The sequence below is a fragment of the Hemibagrus wyckioides genome, linkage group LG25 (genome assembly GCF_019097595.1).
Source record: "Hemibagrus wyckioides isolate EC202008001 linkage group LG25, SWU_Hwy_1.0, whole genome shotgun sequence".
Lineage (NCBI taxonomy): Eukaryota > Metazoa > Chordata > Actinopteri > Siluriformes > Bagridae > Hemibagrus > Hemibagrus wyckioides.
The window spans coordinates 15,188,832-15,207,860 of NC_080734.1; the positions used below are offsets into that span (position 1 = coordinate 15,188,832).

At 41.3% G+C, this 19,029-nt stretch overlaps 1 protein-coding gene across 1 annotated transcript in view; it reads right to left on the reverse strand.

Moving 5' to 3' along the window:
* Positions 1-14,677, reverse strand: part of cdh2 (cadherin 2, type 1, N-cadherin (neuronal)) — a 46,219-nt gene extending 31,542 nt beyond the window's left edge. Inside the window, exons 1-2 of the mRNA XM_058379295.1 lie at positions 14,453-14,677; positions 10,887-10,995 (exon numbers count right to left, since the gene is read on the reverse strand). Coding sequence (XP_058235278.1) covers positions 10,887-10,995; positions 14,453-14,500 — 157 coding nt within the window. The 5' untranslated portion in view covers positions 14,501-14,677. The remainder of the gene's footprint in view (positions 1-10,886; positions 10,996-14,452) is intronic.
* Between the last annotated feature and the right edge of the window lie 4,352 nt (positions 14,678-19,029).

Genomic DNA, 19,029 nt, shown 5'->3' on the forward strand with positions numbered 1-19,029 from the left:
CAGTTGTATAAAATGAGATAAATTGTAAGTTGCTCTGGATAAGAGTGTCTGCCTGCCAAATGGAAATGTATGTTTTTCTCCTCAAAACAGTGAACTGTATAATCACTTTTCCTACACAGGGTCACAGGGAACCTGGGGACTATCCCAGGCACAAGGCAGGGGACAGCCAGGACATTCACACACTCAGCCTATTTAGAGGTTCCCTTTGGACTGTGAGGAACCCAGAGGAACCCCCCTGAGACCCGGGGAGAACATGCAAACTCTATGAAGCTCGGGAATCAAACCCCTAACCCTGGAGGTGCGATGGATGACCATAGAATGAGTGTATGTGTGATTGCGCCCTGTGATGGGTTGCCACACGTTACACTCTGAGTCTACTGCGACAGACTCCAGGTTCCCTGCACCCCTGTGTAGGATGAGCAGTAGAAAAAAATGGATGGATGGATGAGAATTTACATCCTTTACTTCCGTGAATAATCGGCACTAGACTTCTGAGAACTGCAGCTGTGATCATAATGCTCATCCCAGGACTCTTATTCACACTATTCTCAACATGAACTCTCTTTGTTTTTACTCTTCTACATGTGCATACTGTAATGATTTATAATCACACAACCCCATGTGACTAATAAGACGATGGCTCATATGGCTCATATAAAGATTTCCTCCTCTTGTTTCAAGGCTCTTCCCTCTGCCTGTGCCGCCTCTGGCTTCCTCATTAGAGATCTACATCTACATCCGGATTTCTCTAAAGCTGCTTTGTGACAAAGTCTATTGTTAAAGGCTCTACACAAATAAAAAAAAAAAAACGAACTGAATTGAAACGTAGTTACATTAAGCGCACGGCGCTACGTCTCGGACGAAATCTCCTTAAACACGATCATCTTATCGTAGCGAGGGGAATCGAATCTCTTGCCAATTTCCAGCCTTCTTCATGACTACTGGCTGAAAATTGCGATGGGGCGCATTCCATGGAGTGAATGTTTCATCTAGTGAATTTTCCCTCCTCTTTTAAATGCCGTTACTGCCTTCTGAATGCCTCGTTGGCCTGTTCTGAAGCGAACATAAACCAGACTTAAGCCTCAGATTAAGGTTAGGGAAGGTGGTGTGTTGTGTCTGCTGGGGGAGATACCAAGAGCACTGTGCACTTTAGGTCTGCTTCAGTGATACACACATCTCAAGAGTTCAACATAAACACTAATACAAAGACGGCAAAGAGCTCCTGGAGAGCAACCTAAATCCCTCACACAAACACACACACAGACACACACACACACAGACACACACACACACAGACACACACACACACAGACACACACACACACACACAGCTGCAAGTGTACAGCCTTCACAAAAGGGCACTCAGAGATTTGGTAGAGCTTAAAATAAGCCACAAACATAGCAGACTGCACACACGTTTTACACACACAATACCCACTCCTCGCTCCTCTCCTCCAGCCGTTACGCTCCTCTGTCCTCTCTTTACCTTTTCTCTTCTCTTCGCTCCCTCACTGAATTCCTGGCATTGCATGTGGACTCGGGACTCAGAGTTCACCTCCCCTGCACTAACCCTCTCAGGCTGTCTCGGACGCTCTGCTTTATCTGTCTCCATAGTTACCCCCCCCACACACACACAATCCCATCAACTGCAGTGATTGATACCAGGCTCTGCTGTTGCAACCCACCCCCGCATTCTTACACACACACACACACACACACACCCACACACACAAAACCACAAGTCTGACCTCTGGGTGCCTGAGTTCTGCAGACAGCCGTGTGAGTGTGTGTGTTATGCACGAGAGCTTGCTTTCTGACCGCGGGCTCTCTTTTCCAACGGTCACCGTGTTCAGTACCAGTGAGAGCAAACACAAAAAAATGCCTTCATTCAGCCAGAACAGAGAGAGAGTGAGAGAGAGAGAGAGAGAGAGAGAGAGAGAGAGAGAGAGACAGACAGATAAGATAACCCTCTTTGTAGTTTAAGGCGATGATAAGAACACAACCATACACACAAAGCATGCGTATGAGTTTCCTGTAATTAAATGCTATTACTACATTAATTATGGTTGAAATTACTTCATAATATTTGTTTATGGCTGCTCAACAGCCATTAAATGCTCCTTGGTTTAATAAGCCAACCTACCACACCCATCTCTCTTTCTCTCTCTCTCTCTCTCTCTCTCTCTCTATCTCTCAGATAGCTATGGTACATCCAGCACAGTCCAGCACACTAAGCAGTGATCCATCATACTCTGGAAACCAGGGCAATCACATACAAATGAATTTAAGGGGTGGCCTTGTGAGGGGGTGTGTTATTTCAAAAGTGCAAGCGGTGCAGATATATTTACCCAAGGTGCTGTATAACTGTCCAACTTTCACTGTGTCTTTCTCTGTCAAACGCTCTCCTGTGCTCAATTCAAGACAAGGTTATTAGGAGCGCTGTATGAAGAGCCAGCGCCAGGATACTCAATGAAGTATTATATCCATAATATATGTATTATACCCTGCCAGTCAAGAGTTTTTAGAGTTTTATTTTAATGTACATTTAATGTATACTAATGTACCTACTGTTGGTAATTAAATAAGAAAAAAAAAAAAAAGTTTAATCAAATGCATAAATCTTTGGATTTAACAACTTCATTGTCCACTCTCAGGACTCTAAATGAGCGCTTCATTAAGAAAGTGCACTTGTTTGGTGGACCCGGTGTTGTAACAATGCCCAGCTACGATAAATCAAATTGTCTGAGACTAAACGGTGTTCGTATTCACTCTCACACATGCGTACTTAGACTGATCCAAGATCAGCCACTTACAGTCAGAAAATGTAAAAGTCAAACATTTAACCACTAATGCTATTACACATGCTGAAAAGCTGCAGTGTATTCCATTCATCCGTCCTGTTTGTTTCTGTAGCACGTATACAACCAGGGTCACAGGGAATCCTGGCGGACTCAGGGTACAAGACAGGATGCCAACACATTATGGACTATTTATGGATGCCGATCAGCCTATGATGCATGTCTTGGGCCTGGGAGAGGAGACCAGAGTGCCCAGAGGAAACCCCAAACCATGCGGATAACACAAGAACCATCAACCCCTGATGTATGAGGCAAGCATACTAACCTCTACGCCTCCTGCTCCATGCAGTGTATTACCTATTACAATATTTTATTTTGCCAAGCAAGGCACTTTCTTATACAAATCTATACAGCTGTATAATGAAGACCTCTTAAGTTTAAAAACCTTAATATATATACAACATAAAAAGCATGTGGTTATGAGAGTCAGAGATCTGGGCCTGCTAACAGGTCCTGACAGTTTAATCAGTTAATGTGGCAAAGAAGGGAAAATCAAGAGACAAACTTAATTATACAACCTTCAGAAATACAGTTTAAAGAAAAACTTCATGTACTCTCAGAAACACACAGCAAAAAATAAGAGAAGAAATGAGTGTGACCTCTAACAATAAGCTTGAAAGAACAGAATCCATGACAACAGGGCATCCTGTAATAATCTTTTAACACTCAAAAGAGGCTTATGAAGGGAGGGAGGATAAAGAGAGAGAAGGAGAGAGAGAGACACTTTTGTTTGTATGCTGCATTACTGGGTCAGTCTCCCCGTCTCCTCTGTAGAAATGCCAGAACCTCAGCAGCCGTGCGTCTAAAAGCATCCATAAGTGCCAGCTCTCACGGCTTTGTTCAAGTCTAATATAATTCAGTACTAAGTGCAAACACGGCTTCGCCGTTTGATCTTGAGCAAAGCACTTATCGAAAAAAAGAAAAACATATCCTGTAGCTAAAGCCAACCACATCCAACGACATACTTTCCCCAAATATAACGCTGTCGCACCATCAGCGCAGGATGAGAAGCAGCTGGAGCTCACAGACGAAAGGAGAGCTTAGGCAGGGCTCAGACCTGCTGCACCTCTGCACGCATGTTCTACTTCCTGTGTTCAAATCTGAGCTACCCTGCGGCACTGTCTGCTGCAGATCAACTCAAACAGCGCTGAGACCGGGACTCGTGACACATCCACACATCCACACATCACTTAGCCTGGGTCAGACAGGGCCGTGCGCTGTGACTGACACGACCGTGACATCTGAATAAAATGTGACGCCCACATAAGACAGTTAAGGTGAGAATAAGGATTTTTTTTGGGTGGGGTGTGGGGGAGGGGAGAGACGATTATTTTTGGGCTGTTCAAGGTGCCTTAGCTTTGACAGTTCACAAATACTTCCTTGCCGATGGGAGAAATGTGGAAGCGGAGAGGAATCACTGTCAGGCTTTACCTTCAGTTCCTACAAATCTTCAAAACCGACGGAAACCAGGAACTGAACTTAAGTGTGTTCTTAGACAATAAAATTCTGTACGAATTATAGATTTTCATTTTCTGAATATACAACCGGTGGAATAAGGCATTCGTACAAAACACAATCATGGAATGACATACTAGACATCAGTAGTATCAATATCAATATTTAATCATAGTTTCCTGTTGTTTCCCACCATCTCAGCTCAAAGTACATTATGGCTTTGATTAACCTTTTACGTTCCTCAATAAGCTGATCAATTACTAGACGTGGCCGATTTACGTCATCTCTAATTCCTGATTTATTTTTATTTTTTTGCTTTTGATAGTTTTCTTGCATCGTTATCGCGATGTACCTGTCGATACCTGTTCAAGCTGAAGCTTTTAAAAATACTGCAGATTCTCCTGTATATCTATATTTATTTATATATTTCATCGGTTCCCTCTCCTGTCTCTCTCTGACACACGGACTTCATTACCTTACATCGATCTACCAAAACAAAGACCCTGGAAGCATCGATCGATACGTCGATCTGTGTACATGTTTGTGTGTACGTGTGTATGAGTGTGTGTGTGTGTGTGTGCATGAGAGAGAAAAAGATGAATGAAAACGGAAGCAAATGGTTTATAAATGCAACCTGTTTAGGGACTGAGTTGAAATGCTTTCTCTATTGACAACTTCCAACATCACATTTGCACTTTTTTTGAAGCTGAGGTAGATAATATTGGAATATTTTCTGTCTAAATGGAAAGCAAACAGTAAAATTCCACATTCTGTGTGAACGCGCTTAATGCATCAAATCCATAAATCTCTGGATTTAACAGCTTCATTGTCCAGTCTCGGGACTCTAAATGAGCGCTTCATTAAGCAAGTGCCCTCGTTTTGGTGGGTGTGTTATTGTGAAAATGTTCAGCTACTAGAAATCTAATTGTCTGAGACTAAACAGTGTTCGTATTGTGTCTTACACACGCGTAATTAGACTGATCCGGATCAGCCTCTTCCAGTCGGAGCTGCATTTCTTTTCCCCTCCCAACAAAAATGTAAAAATTCATTCATTTTTCAAATATTTAACCTCTCCAAGTCACAACTTATTAATATGTATTCATCTTAGAACTACTCTGAATAGTGATTCTGTGAATATGAAGAAATAAAACCAACAGGAAGAGCATGACGTCATGAGAGTCACAGATCTGGAGCTGGTAAGAGTTAAAATCTGGGAATGTCGCCACAGGCTTCCTCACTGGGGATGATTTTGTCTAACATCTAGGACTTTTTACACTATGTTTCTTTGTTTCTCATGTTCTGTAAAGCTGCTTTGAGACAATGTTCATTGTTAAAAGCGCTAAACAAATAAAATAGAATTGAACTGAATGTGGAAAAGAAGGAAAAATAAAGTTTATTCATAAAATAAATTTTTTAAAAAAGCATCATACAGTAAATAAGAGGAGAAACCTCTAAATGATTACCTAAACAGATTTCTCATTTGTTTTAACTAGTTTAGGAGAATTACACTGGATTTCCAACATCTGATTGAAAATGTTAAAATTCTAATTTTACTCAGAGAGAGATCTTTTTCATTTTATTTTTATTTTGTCTCTGAGATTCAGAGTGTAGGCGCCAGAGTAAAGGTTGTTCGCTTACCGCTTTGTTGTTTCAGCTTCTTTCTCCTAGTTTAATACAGGCCTGCTTTCTACAAAATTCTTAATTATTCATGACTGCTGCGATTCAATAATTCAGTAATTAAGGGGATGAGTGCATGAGCTCGTCTGCCTGCTCTGTTCAGATAGAGCCACCAGTGATCTGATGTATGAACAATGTGCATGCTTTTTTAACCACACACAGTAGCTCTACTCAGGCACACACACACACACACACACACACACAAACTAAGGCAACATCTGGATCATATGATTGATTGCTCTAATTCTCAGATAAATCAAAATTTATAGTAAATATACCAGTTGACTTCCAAAAATGTATAACTGTTAATACAGAGATTTAAGAGAAACACACAGCCTCTTATCTCTTTTCTTGGTCCCCCCCACGGCTCCATGTGTTATAGATGTGAGTCTGACTTGCATCAGATGAAGCAGATAGCTGTTGATTTTAAACCTGCATTTCAGTCTTAGGAGGTGCGAGCCCACATACGCTGTGCAGTGGCATGTGAGAAAAGGGCTGGAGTGAATTCTAGATGTTACCGGGTGTAGTGTGGAAATTGTTGAGCAGTCGCTCCTATGGGGATATTTCCAATATCAAGTTTGCGAGAGTCAAACAAAACAAGTCAGAGGGTTGTATCTGGGCTGTGGGCCTTGAATTTGACACTTCCTTGTTTTTATTCTTTTAAATGAACAACCCAGATCTTCGAATTCTAAATGTACATGGCTAACGGATACTAGCAAGCTAACATAACTAACTAAAGTTTGGCTAGCTTACATAGCTAGGGACTTACCTTAACTAATAATCCGTCAATCCAAAAAAACATCATATTATGTCAATTACTGTAATACATTTTAAAGCAGAGGGATTTACCTTCTCACAGATGCCTCGATTAGACTTTTCGTCAATCACAAATAGCTAACTTTTCAGCTAGTTCTTGTACAGCTTCTTATTACTAGGTATAAAAGGATGCCGTCAGCTTTCGAAATACATCATAATCACTGCAATAAGTTCAACTTTCTAACACTTATTACATCTGAATAGTTTCAGTTGTGGTTGAATAATCATTTAATCATTTAATCATTTAATCTGGTTAAGGTTTTTTTATCCCATAAAGTGTTAAAGTGACTAAATAAAGCAACTATACCGAAAAGAAATAAATCACAATCTACAATGTGAACTTCAAGCACAATTGGCCGTTTATTCATTCGGTCAAAACCTGTTAATTAGGGGCCGGACTTAAGAGTTCATATTACCATTTAAAAAACAGACCGCACAAAAGCAAGTTCCCAAAATACCCCTTTTCACTCACACACACATAGACACACACACAGACACACACACACACTGTCTGTTCTTCTTTTAATTCCAGTTCAGTCAGCCCATAGAAAAGCACTGACCCGCATACTGATGACCTCACTGCTGCTCTCTGATTGGACAAACTTACAGCAAGAAAGTCCACATGTTCCAAGCCAAAAATGGCCTTCTGTTTCTTTATCCATCTCTCTCTCTCTCTCTCTCTCTCACTCTCTGTCTCTTTCTGTCTCAATCTATTCAAGATTCACTTCGGTTTGTCTAAGTTTTGCATGCAACACATAAAAAAAACCTTGAAGCTTGAGGTTCTCTCAGGTCCTTTCATCAGGAATGATCAAACATACATGTCTGGAGCAGTTCTCTGTGTGTATATTTGTCTGGGTTTGTGGGTTCTGATCAGTGCAGTAATCACCTCACAAGCTCTACATCTCCTTGTGATCACGCTCTCTCCTCTAACAAGCCAAAGCGAGTTCCTTCTGTGTTATCTCTCGAAGCAAAAAAAAAAAGAAAGAGAGAGAGACGGAAAAGTTACAAGCAAATCCGTTGTTTGTATTCGGTGCTGAAGACATGAAGGAAAAAGAAGAGAAAGAATATCAAAGCAAATGACAAACAGAGAGGTTAAAATTGTGGCATCATTCACAGACTCTATTTCTTTGAAAGATGAGAAATGTGGGGGAAAAATCATTACAGAGGTGTGCAATGGTAGTTGAAGATACAATTGTCATGATATAACGTTTGTAAAAGGGTATTTGGGTGTAAGAAAGCGGTAAATACAAACAAAATGAAAACGTAATTGTGATTTCGATGACTTGTAATTACAATGACAAAGTTATTGGCTGGTTACTGGACTATTTTTACTGAGTTTTGTTGTGTTATTGTTCAGTATTGGATTTCTTTGTCAGGTCATATGAAAGGGATTTTAGAACTTTTAGTTTTTCATAAGTGTTCCATTTTTATCTAGCCTATCTAGGGGCTATAGAAATGTTCTAAGAAAACCCAAAACTGTAAGTTATTTCACAGAAATGTTCATATCTTCAAAGTACATAGTGATATCAAACCCGTTTCTGCTCTCTGATATGCCCCAAGTGCTTGTCCATAAGCAGCTCAAATTTTAAGTTGTTATCTTCAACCACTAAAATCCAGTGTGAGGTTATCCCAACAGAGGTAAAAAAAGGTTCTCGCCCTGAAAGCCAACAATGTCCTGACTCATTTTCTATCAGTCTTGCATCACTAGAATAATTCATTTGTTTATACTGACTCAACATGTCCAATCCATTTCCATTCACCGGTGTATTGGGAAAATGTTATTAAAAAGTTCTTGACCGTGAATAAATAATAAATACAGGATGAATAAGGATGAAACAAGAGATTCATAGGAAGTTCCTGTGCCTGTATCGTATCTCACAGTGTTGTGCTGCTTCCTAGGCGCATTTTATCAGTGTGGATCAGTGAGGTCAGGCAGTGAGACGCCTCACACTAGATTACTGGAAAGGACAGACAGGAGGGAGCGGAGAAAGTATTCATCCCTGAGTCATTTGCTTTAAAAAGGAGGTGATGAATGAGTGTTACTGAAACAAAACATCCTCCTCATGTTAGACAAGAGACTCCCACTAATCCACGTACGGGGTCAAACCCCCTGAGGCACGCATGCTGGCCGAGAAAGAGACAGATGAATGGAAAGGATGAGGTTTTCACGCTTGCATTAGCAAAAGATACAGCAAGTAAAGGTATTAACTGTGGAGAACAGAGAAGTCCAGAGACAAGGGATGAGATTGCAGTAAAGGACAGGCTTTGTGTGTGTGTGTGTGTGTGTGTGTGTGAGAATGTCATGGTGCTCCATCTTTCAACTTGAAAGAACACAGGAAGCAAATCTGTGAGTCAACACAGATATCAGTTGGCCTTTCTTTGGAAGTGTATAACTTAGGGCAGTTTTACTGGACACACACACACACACACACACACACACACACACACACATGTAAAATGAGTACTGGAAACTACCCCCCAGGCTGTGAAATGTAGACTCCCTATGTGAAATCTAAAGCCATGGTTGTTTCTTTTGTTTTAATTGCTTTTGGTCAGTGTGTGTGTGTGTGTGTGTGTGTGTGTGTGTGTGTGTGTGTGTGTGTGTGTGTGTGGGAGCCGCACATTCCCACAGATGAACAGTAACAGGACAACAGCTCGCAAATATGTCTTTGTATCTCAAAAAACTACAGCATTAGAAGTAACGTGGAAGGGAATAGAAATCTGCTGTTCATGGAGGTTTATCTAGAATTATCAAAGGAAAGTGCAACTCTAATGTGAGCTCTAAACGAGAGGTGAAAGCACAGACTTTCAGTTAATAACACACTGTGAACAAATGTCACCTTAACAGTCATGCGGTTGTAACATTTTCAGAGAGGATTGTGAATTAATCGATGGAGGATTTGAGGAGAGAAATGTTTTTAATACTTGCGTTTTACCTCAGGATTAGCTTAGCTAGCGAGTTTCTCCCATTCAAAAAACGAACAAACATTTAATTGATAGGTAAACGCCATCATCTCATAGTCAGAAACTTATCTTAGCCTTAAAGGTGGCAAAGATTTTGCTAGGTAGAAAAAAAAGCAGTGTGTGAAATCATGAATTAGCCACCTAGCTAGTCAACCTACCAGAGTAATAGCTTAATTAATGGCACACAGGAAACTAAAATCTACAAACATTCAAAGATTCATTTAAATGAAACCCTTCAGAGAAGATTTTTATCTGATTCTTATCTGTTTTAATGTTTTGTTATCTCCAGGCATGTTTTTTCCTCGTTAGCGCTAGTTATCTTTATTTTTTAACTTCTTTTAAGGACCGTCCCCATGATGCCTTCTGATCTTTATCAACACCAGACATCTTAATTGATGACAAGCACGAACAACAATCCAAAAGCAGAAGGATACGGATGATTTTTACACCAGGAATGCTTTTTGTCTTTTTGTTAGCTGCGAAACAGCGTCCTCCTTCATATCAAAGCCCTGAACAAAAGGCATCGTGGGTAATTCCTAAGTGCAAAATCTCCACATTCGCATTTCCTCCCTGCTGAAGTCAGCTCCTGCGGATCTTTGAACTATGATTAAATGACCATACAAGCACGGGGGGGTGGAGAGGGCTTCGTGCTATCGACGGCCTCCACGGATGGGTGCGTAATCAATGCTATTGATCAGTGGATGTTTCAGCCGTGTGTGCAAACCGAGCGATTTGATATTAAACCACAAATGTTTCACGCTCATAACAAATTCGCATTCCTTCCAAAGTAAAATCGTCACTCTTACTTCACACACAAAAAACACACGTGTGTGCGCGAGCCTATAAACACCCCACTGGTTAAACACAACCTCCCCCTTTCTCTGCCTTCACATAAACACAAACACAGGCACACAACCCAGGCGCCCACCCCCACCCGACTCTGACACACAAACACACGCTATTTTCTCATCAGCCGATTGTGGAGAGGCAGAAAGAAAGATAGAGAGAGAAAGAATTCTGCTGCAATCCGCCACACTTGCCTCGACCATCTGTGACATCAAGCAGCAAATGCGGCAAGAATTCAACTCAAAGATTACAAACGACTTCCTCACTCACCTTTAAGCAGAGCCTGTCCCTCTGTAACGACGTCATTGACCACGACGCTGTACTCTCGCTGGGTGAAGCCAGGCTGGCATGGCATGTCCCCCGCAGCCTGCAAAACCACCTGCCAAAACAACCAAACCACTCTGCTTAGCAGTCAGGAACTATACTTAATGAACACTAGAGAGAACAATATGACAAGAACCCACCAGAGGCAAAAGTGATCATTAGCAGAGTAGCATTGAACTCTGCGTATATATCAAAATATATTTACCCAGACGCCAAATTGTGCTGCAGAAAAAACTCCAAGGAGGCAGTATCATTTTATTTATTCTGGTTTATTCATATACTCATAAAATGTTATTGTTTTTTATTTTTTTATTTTATTTAGCTTGATTTTACATCTCGTACGCTCCCCAAGTTTCCTCTTATATATGTGTATATATATATATATATGTATATATATATGAGCTGAATAAATGAACCACTCAAGTGCTTGCTGGAAATTGTTAAATACTGATATCACAGAAAATGTGTGTTTTAAATACGTGAAACGGGAAACAACAAGCGTTACGTGAAACAACAAGCGTTCACTTGGACATAAATCTGTGAACTGCATATCAACATGTGTATTACATGTAACCTGTCAGCAGTATAACGTGTGGTTTTAAACATTCGGATGTGGAGTCTAGCATTTTTAAAAATCAAACTATTATGAAATGATTAATATTTGAAGATTTCGTCAGCCCCAGTGTAACGCTCTGATGATTTCCACTGATCGATGGTCAGTCTCACTGTATAAAAGAAAATGCGGATGAATTGACCTACATCACAGCAAAGCGCCACTCAGTAAAGCGGTTCTGCTCATGATGACCTCTTGGCATTATGGGTATATTTCTCAGTGTAGTACCACTGGGCATCGATCAATTGATTTAGTGGCTCCAGGTGAAAAAACATTAATAACCTTCTTCTCTTCTGTCTGCTAAATTATTCAGTGTATCTCATGAGTGTCGTATTCCCCTAGGGCTTGCCATGCTCTCTCTTCTCTTTTCCTCTCTCTCTCTCTCTCTCTCTCTCTCTCTGTCTTTTCCTCCCCCACCTCCACTGCTCTTTCCTTACCCCCCAATGGCACTGAAGCATCTGTTGTTTTGGAGTGGGGTGTAATTAGACTGATGAGGTCATGAGGGCGAGACGTTGCCAAGCGGGGCTGACTGTCCAACACATGGTCCGGCTTTACAAGCCAGGTCTGGAGGCACACTTGCCGCGCACACACTCAAGCTCTTCTAATTCCTGTATGCATTGCACATAACTGGTACGTGTCATTATCTGTTATGATATACCACATCATCAAGTATTGTTTTTTTTTTTTTTTTTTAATTAAAGTACAGTCACGACTGCTGCTAAGCAGCATGGATTAGGCTGCCTAGGTAGACAGCATTTTGGGTAGCCTTTGTGTGTGATAAATGCCCGCTGAGTCTCTTTGTCAATATAATTGCAGCCAGATCAGCCAGGTTCTGGTAAATGTGTACCCTTTCCTTTTAAATACAACATTGTGGCATTGTTATAAACTGCGATAAAAGGTTAGGCAATTACCAGAAGAACAATTCATAACGGCACACGCCTAGTGCACGACAAAGAAGCGCTCAACGCCACGACTAACATCCGAAGCTTCTCTTCACTTTCCACAACATCATCAACTACTAAAGCCACACTGCAAGATCTAGTTCAGATGCTGTACGACATCTCCTCAGTACCCCTGTGTGCGTAAACGTCTATTCTGGCTCTCGAAGGGTGAATTTAAAGATCAAAGGCAAGCAGTATTTGGTTCCTGATGTCCACTGTGAACTGGCCTCTTTGTTTTGGAGGGAGATCAGAGGAGGAAAGGAGACGGCTGCCTTGTTTGTTAATGAGACGGCTGATTCGCCAAACATGTTAATTACTTGTTACCTCAAAGGGGGCTTGAGTGACCTGTTACTCGCTTTCACAGACAATGCCTGATAAGACACTTTACGCAAATTTCCATAGAAACGTGCTGGTGGTCAGATTGTGAGACTTTTGTTCTGTGATGTGTACTCGGCACCCGTGAATCGATAGATAGGAATCTGAAGGTAATCACGGATGTCAGCATCTTCACAGCACCATGCTGTCGGTCCGTATCAAATATCCATACAGATGGACAGGAATGACCAACATGCTGCTGACACTAGGAGACACAAAAGGAGGAAGCGGGAGAGGAGAGACACAAGAGAGCAGAGGCGAGGCGAGGCGCATACACCTTTATTCGCATCTTTCCTTAACTAAGACCTTTTTAAACGTGACCTCCGGAGTCCCAACCTGGAGCCAGGGACGCATGGTGGGTCACAGACCCCCACCCTACAATTAAAACATGCATGAAGTCTTTAAATATACACATTTACATTAGAGAAGTCAGGCACAATACAATATATCACCGTCTGTATACTGTTTAACCACTGACCGGATATAATTATTAACACTTTGAGGGTGGAAGAGGGTTCTGAGCGGATTCTCTGGACAGTTAACACTTCTAGCTTTCTAAAAGGGGTTGTGCCTGGAACATTTTCTGAAGGGAAACCCCTCAAAGAGCCTTTAAGGGATCCCCAAAGGAGCAAAGAGAAGGATGCTTGAGGATGCTTTTTCTTCAATTTTGTCCTAAAGAAGTAACGAGCATTTTCTAATCGCGCACAAATTTTTCTTGCAGAGTCTAAAAATAATCACTCAGAAATATCGCTTCAGGATGGTGCTCGTGCTCAGTCCAGTGTTCATTTTCTGCATCTCTGTACAGGATGCTTGGGCACTGATGGATAGCTAGACTACTCTTTTGTATTATGCACATAGCCACATTCGGTTTATCCTGAATATCCGGACACTGAAGAACTAAATAACAAATTCAATACCCAACAGAGAAATCTCATTTGCAAGACTGAGCAGCTCTCAGCATGGAGCCCATTCAGGGAACGACATTAACGCCCTGCGGCGACTTCAACGAGCTCTTCATTACATGCTTATTGAAACCTTCATAGTGTCATTGTTCAGAATAAGCACAACAGTAACCGAGTGCTTTCTCGAACAAAAAAAAAAACTTTCACGTCCAGCAGGAAACCCGGACGCTTCTCTCCTCGTTCAGCACGGGACGTTTAACACGATCAGAGCCGTCAGCGCGAGCCACCACAGCCGGCATTACTCCGGGAGTGTTAACACCAACACACACAACACGGTCAAGGAGATGAATGAACTACTACACTAAGCAGGCAAACTGTAAATCACCATCCCGCATTCTTGGTAGCTCGGGTATTAATAGCTTTGCCCCATATGTTTAGCATAACTGCATGCGCCATAGTCTCATCTCTTCTTGCACGGGAGAAATCCGCTACAGCGACGCACGAGCAAAAGAGCAGCGCCCTGTCTGCACACTCAACCCTCAAAAGGTTTCGCATCCACTTCAGGCGAAACAAGTACATGCAAACACACAAACACGACCGGGCTGCTACAGCATCGAAGACCGGGCATCACATCACACCAGCGCGAGCACAAGACGCATGCGGACATTGCAATTAATTTACCTGCAAAGCAGCGACGAGCGTCAGCACCACTCCTCCCTTACGGTACATGGTGCAATTTCGGTAATTTTCTCCCCGTTTGCTGTGATAGATGGTTATACGGTTTGGTCCAGCAGATGCAGTGTAGGCGGCATGAAGCGACAGCGTGATCCGCTTGGTGCTCTGTGCGTGTGTGTGCGCGCGCGCGCTTGTGTGTGTGCGTGTGTGTCTGTGTTCTCTGCGCTTGTGCTCATGCCGCTGCCGCTCCGCCTGCTCCTCTGCTCCACCGTCACTCAGCCCATCGTGTCTCCACCTAGCGGCTGCAAATCACAGTCAGATTCAAATGGCTTTCTTGGCATGGTGGAAAGGCGTTCCATTGCCAAAGCGTAATTACAGACATGCCTATAAAAACACACTCACACACAAAGTTACATGCAATGATAACAATCAGTAGGAAGAGGCATTTTTTAAAGTGTTGATGTTATTGTGCAGATAGTGGTCCTGGTCCACGGGCCACTCTTTGGTCGAGAATGGACTTCACAAGCTTGCTGAGATTTCTCAGTTTGTTGTTGCTTTGTTTCATCAGTCTTTTTTTAATGGGTGGCGGGAAATGTTTGCCTAATTTGTGTATAATTAGGGAGCTGTTCTGTTTACACTACACTTTTGTTTGCTAGTCAGGTCTCTATGGTGAGGTTGTGTTCGCTCAGGACTTTTGTTAGTTTAGGGTCAGTCCCTGTCCACTCATGCTCACTGTGTCCTCCAGGACTCGCCCTCGTACTCAGGCTCCGGGTGTTCACTTCAATGAGCGTGACATTCCCAAACAAACCACACACTATACCACAGAGAATACTTGACAGTGTGACGAGAAAGACAGATAGGGTTAAGGACCTTGCTTAAGGGCTCAACCTTTTCTGCTCAAGGGGCACTGTATGATGCCTGACCCTGCGCTCTGCCCCAAGCTTCCTAACAAGCCGGAGTTTGTGACGAAAAGACTTTCACTGTATTGACACATAAATCAAAGGAAGCTGAACGCCCCGCTGGTTTGTGTTGATGGCATGTGGAACTATAAGCTGATTGCATTGTAAACAATACTGCAGTTCCACACTGCTTTAAAAAAACAGAGCATATTCCTCCAGTCTGCTTATATACATCATATTATTACAGCAAAATGTGTTCATTTTGCTAGTTTAATTGGTTTTCTGTATCACACATCTGTATTGTTGCCTGAACAAACTACGAAATAAACTGCTTTGCAGAAACATTTACACCACGGATTCGTAATCCTGGTCCTGGACTACTAACCTGCCCTGCGTATTTTAGTATTTCAATACGTATTCCATTTACATTTTATGGTATTCGTTAGATGCCCTTATACAAAGTGATATTCAGAAGTGCTCTAAAGTGTCTGTCACCCACCCTCATATTAGTCCACTTGTTCTGAGACTTAGAGGACTATTATTTTATTTATTATATATATATTTTTTAAATAACAGCAAAATCTTAAGTACTGAAGAGGTAGACATTTAACTGTCATTTAAAGACACAGTGACACAGTTTTTAGACAGCTAGAGAAAGTTCATTCTACTCTCCTATGTGCCAGAACTGAGAAGAAAGGACTTTCATGCATGTCTTTCTAGTACCCCGAAAGGTGGTGGGTCTAACTGAGCAGTGCTAGAGCTTCAAAGGGAGAATTGGGTGTGTAAGAGAAGGAAAAACACTCAAATGTGGTATCTCCAGGACCGGGGCTGGTAACCTGTAGTCATGAGTTTGTGATATTTCATACTCTTTTATGATTTAGATGCCATTTTGTCATTTGCAGCAGCCTGTGAGGGGGTGGTTTAGGTCATTTGCCTCGCACCTTTGCAGTTGGGGGATTAATTACCACCTCTGGTTTGGATGCTTGGAATTTGTATATTCTTCTCATGCTTTAGGGATTTCCTCCCCCATTCCAAAGACATGCTCTGTAGGCTGATTGGCATTTCTAAATTGTGTGTGATTGTGCCTTGTCGTGGGTTGTGACCTTGCCTTGTGCCAAGTCTCTTGGGATAGGCTCAAGGATCCCTGTGACAATGCGTAGGATAACTGGTGCAGAAAATGGATGGATGGACAACCCTCTGTGAGCTTTGCCTTTTTTCTCTTAAGTGCAAATCAGCTGTGCTGTAAACATGCTTTGTACATTAGCTGATTGACTCTTAATCAACATAAACACGGGAGTATGAAGATAATCAGTGATACAGTGCTTCTATCTAAATATGACAGGATTTTTTGGTTTAGTGTGACCTGAGAAAACATTTGCATACAACGTTAGAAAAAGAGTGATAAATAACATCCATTGTTTTAATCACATTTCCATTGATATCAGTGTTATCAGTGTTAACACCGGTGTGGATGAAAGAAGGAAGTGGTGCGGATGATAATATAGTTACACATTGATGTGTATATTGATTACATGATGTAACCACTGAAAGCATGTTTGAGAAAAACTCTTAAGAAGAAGGCTGAAATGTATATTGTATATCATAACAGTGCTGAAATATGTCACTTTTCAGTTTTGGTTCTTTCTCAGCATCCAGGAATATTATTCTGATATATTTTTTGCTTATTTGGTATTTCTATTGATTGGAAATTTTATTCCATTCAGGAATATTTATTTTGGAATGTACCTAATAGAAAATCTTTCTTTAACCTCACCCAACCACCATAAACAACATCCATGGACCTCTTCATGAACGCAGCAGATTTATTAAATGAACATAATGCAACTATTCATAAGTCATGTTTATTTGACAGAGTAATTATTGTTTTGTATTTCAACACTTGCCACCCAGATAACCCAAAGCAGTTATGTTGTGCTGATTTTTTTTTTTAATGGATTGAACTGAATTGAAGCATCTATTCAAGTGGGCAATTATGCTTGCATCTATACAAAATTAATACTGTCTTTAATAGTTGATCATGATCTCCAAACATACAACATCATTAAGCAATAATAAAGAATCAAAACACAGACAGCTTGGCTATTCTTCCCTGTGCCCTGGACTCTAGTTTGAGAAACATGGCTTTAGAGCATACTGACAGGAAAGACATGCTCCGTAGAGACAAGTTAATTTTTTTGCAGACATGATGAAATATAATTTATTAAAATTATGAAATTTGTTGTAGTGTTTCCTGTGATGGTATATTTTACGGGGTAAACTAATAGCAGTGAGAGAGCGATGGGTTATGCTGTGCAGTAACATGACGGTGAAGGACAAGGAGGGAAATCAGATATTGCTGGAAAAGTGACCACGACTGTCATGCATGTGTGTGTCTACGCAGCAGATGTCCCCCACGTGCTCTGAGAGTACGTCCGGTCATCGGCTTGCTCCCACCATCTGCTCATCATTAACGGCTAGCCAACACACACACACACACACACACACACACACATGCACAGCTGCACATTCACATGAAACACATATAGACTCACAATTACACAACATCCACAGAGCCACTCGGTGTGTCTGAATGAATCGCTGGCTCAGACTGAGTGAAGTGTCAGTGAGACAGAGAGAGAGGGAAAAAAAACACAGACGCGACAGAAAAGAGTCGTGTCTTCACCTGGACACATATTGAAACACACATTGCCTTAATAGACGCTTTAAAGACACACTTCAGATGAAGCGCTACCTCTTTCCACTTCAGCTTCAGAAGGCATGCAACAGCTTCACATTATTAAAGACTTCAAGCCGTGAAAAACCATACTGAACAGGCCAATAGATATATTTAATTTCACTAAACTGCTATTGCGATGATTAATCATTTCAGTTATAATAACTAACAGCATAATATTGCAGTCAACTTAAACAACATTGTAGGGATCATCCTGACACGCCAGTAGTGTTATAAAGGTCCGGCATGAGATCACATCCACAGACCTGGGACTGGGATCTGGCACAGCTGCCGATTGTGAAATAAATCACGGTATAATATAATAATTTTTGTAATGACCGGGTTGTGCAAGCTCAGAAAATACAGGGCAAGACATATAATTATAAAGAGACAGCGATAATAGAAATAATCAATTACAGGCAATCAATTATCATTTGCTACCTACGTCGGGGAAAAAAAGCTCGTGGCTTAAATTGAGCAACATGAACAGTTTTGGTTCATTCATCATGCGTGGATTTTCAAATCCTGGAATAAAATCAGGATAAAAACTTGCACCTGAGCTGTGAATCCAACCCATAACACTGGTGTCATGCAACAGATGCATTTCCATGCATGCATCTCACTCTACATCATTCATCCCAGGCATATGGTTTAAACACCTGCTTTAAATTAAGTTCAGTATAAGCAATAAAATCACATTTTGCTGAGAAACTTAAATCTGAACACATCGTCCATTTTTTCAGTGTACATGATCTAACTTAATATTTGGTTAGTCATTATAAATCACGTTATTCAGTAACTACAGAGAAACAGGTATAAAGTTTCAGGAGGGAGATCTGAAATTCTGAAAATTGGCCCTTAAATGTCTCCATGAATCAGTAACACTAATATAAGGACCACGAATAAGCATGCATTAATATTTAATACCCACCGAAGAAAATAATGAAGCG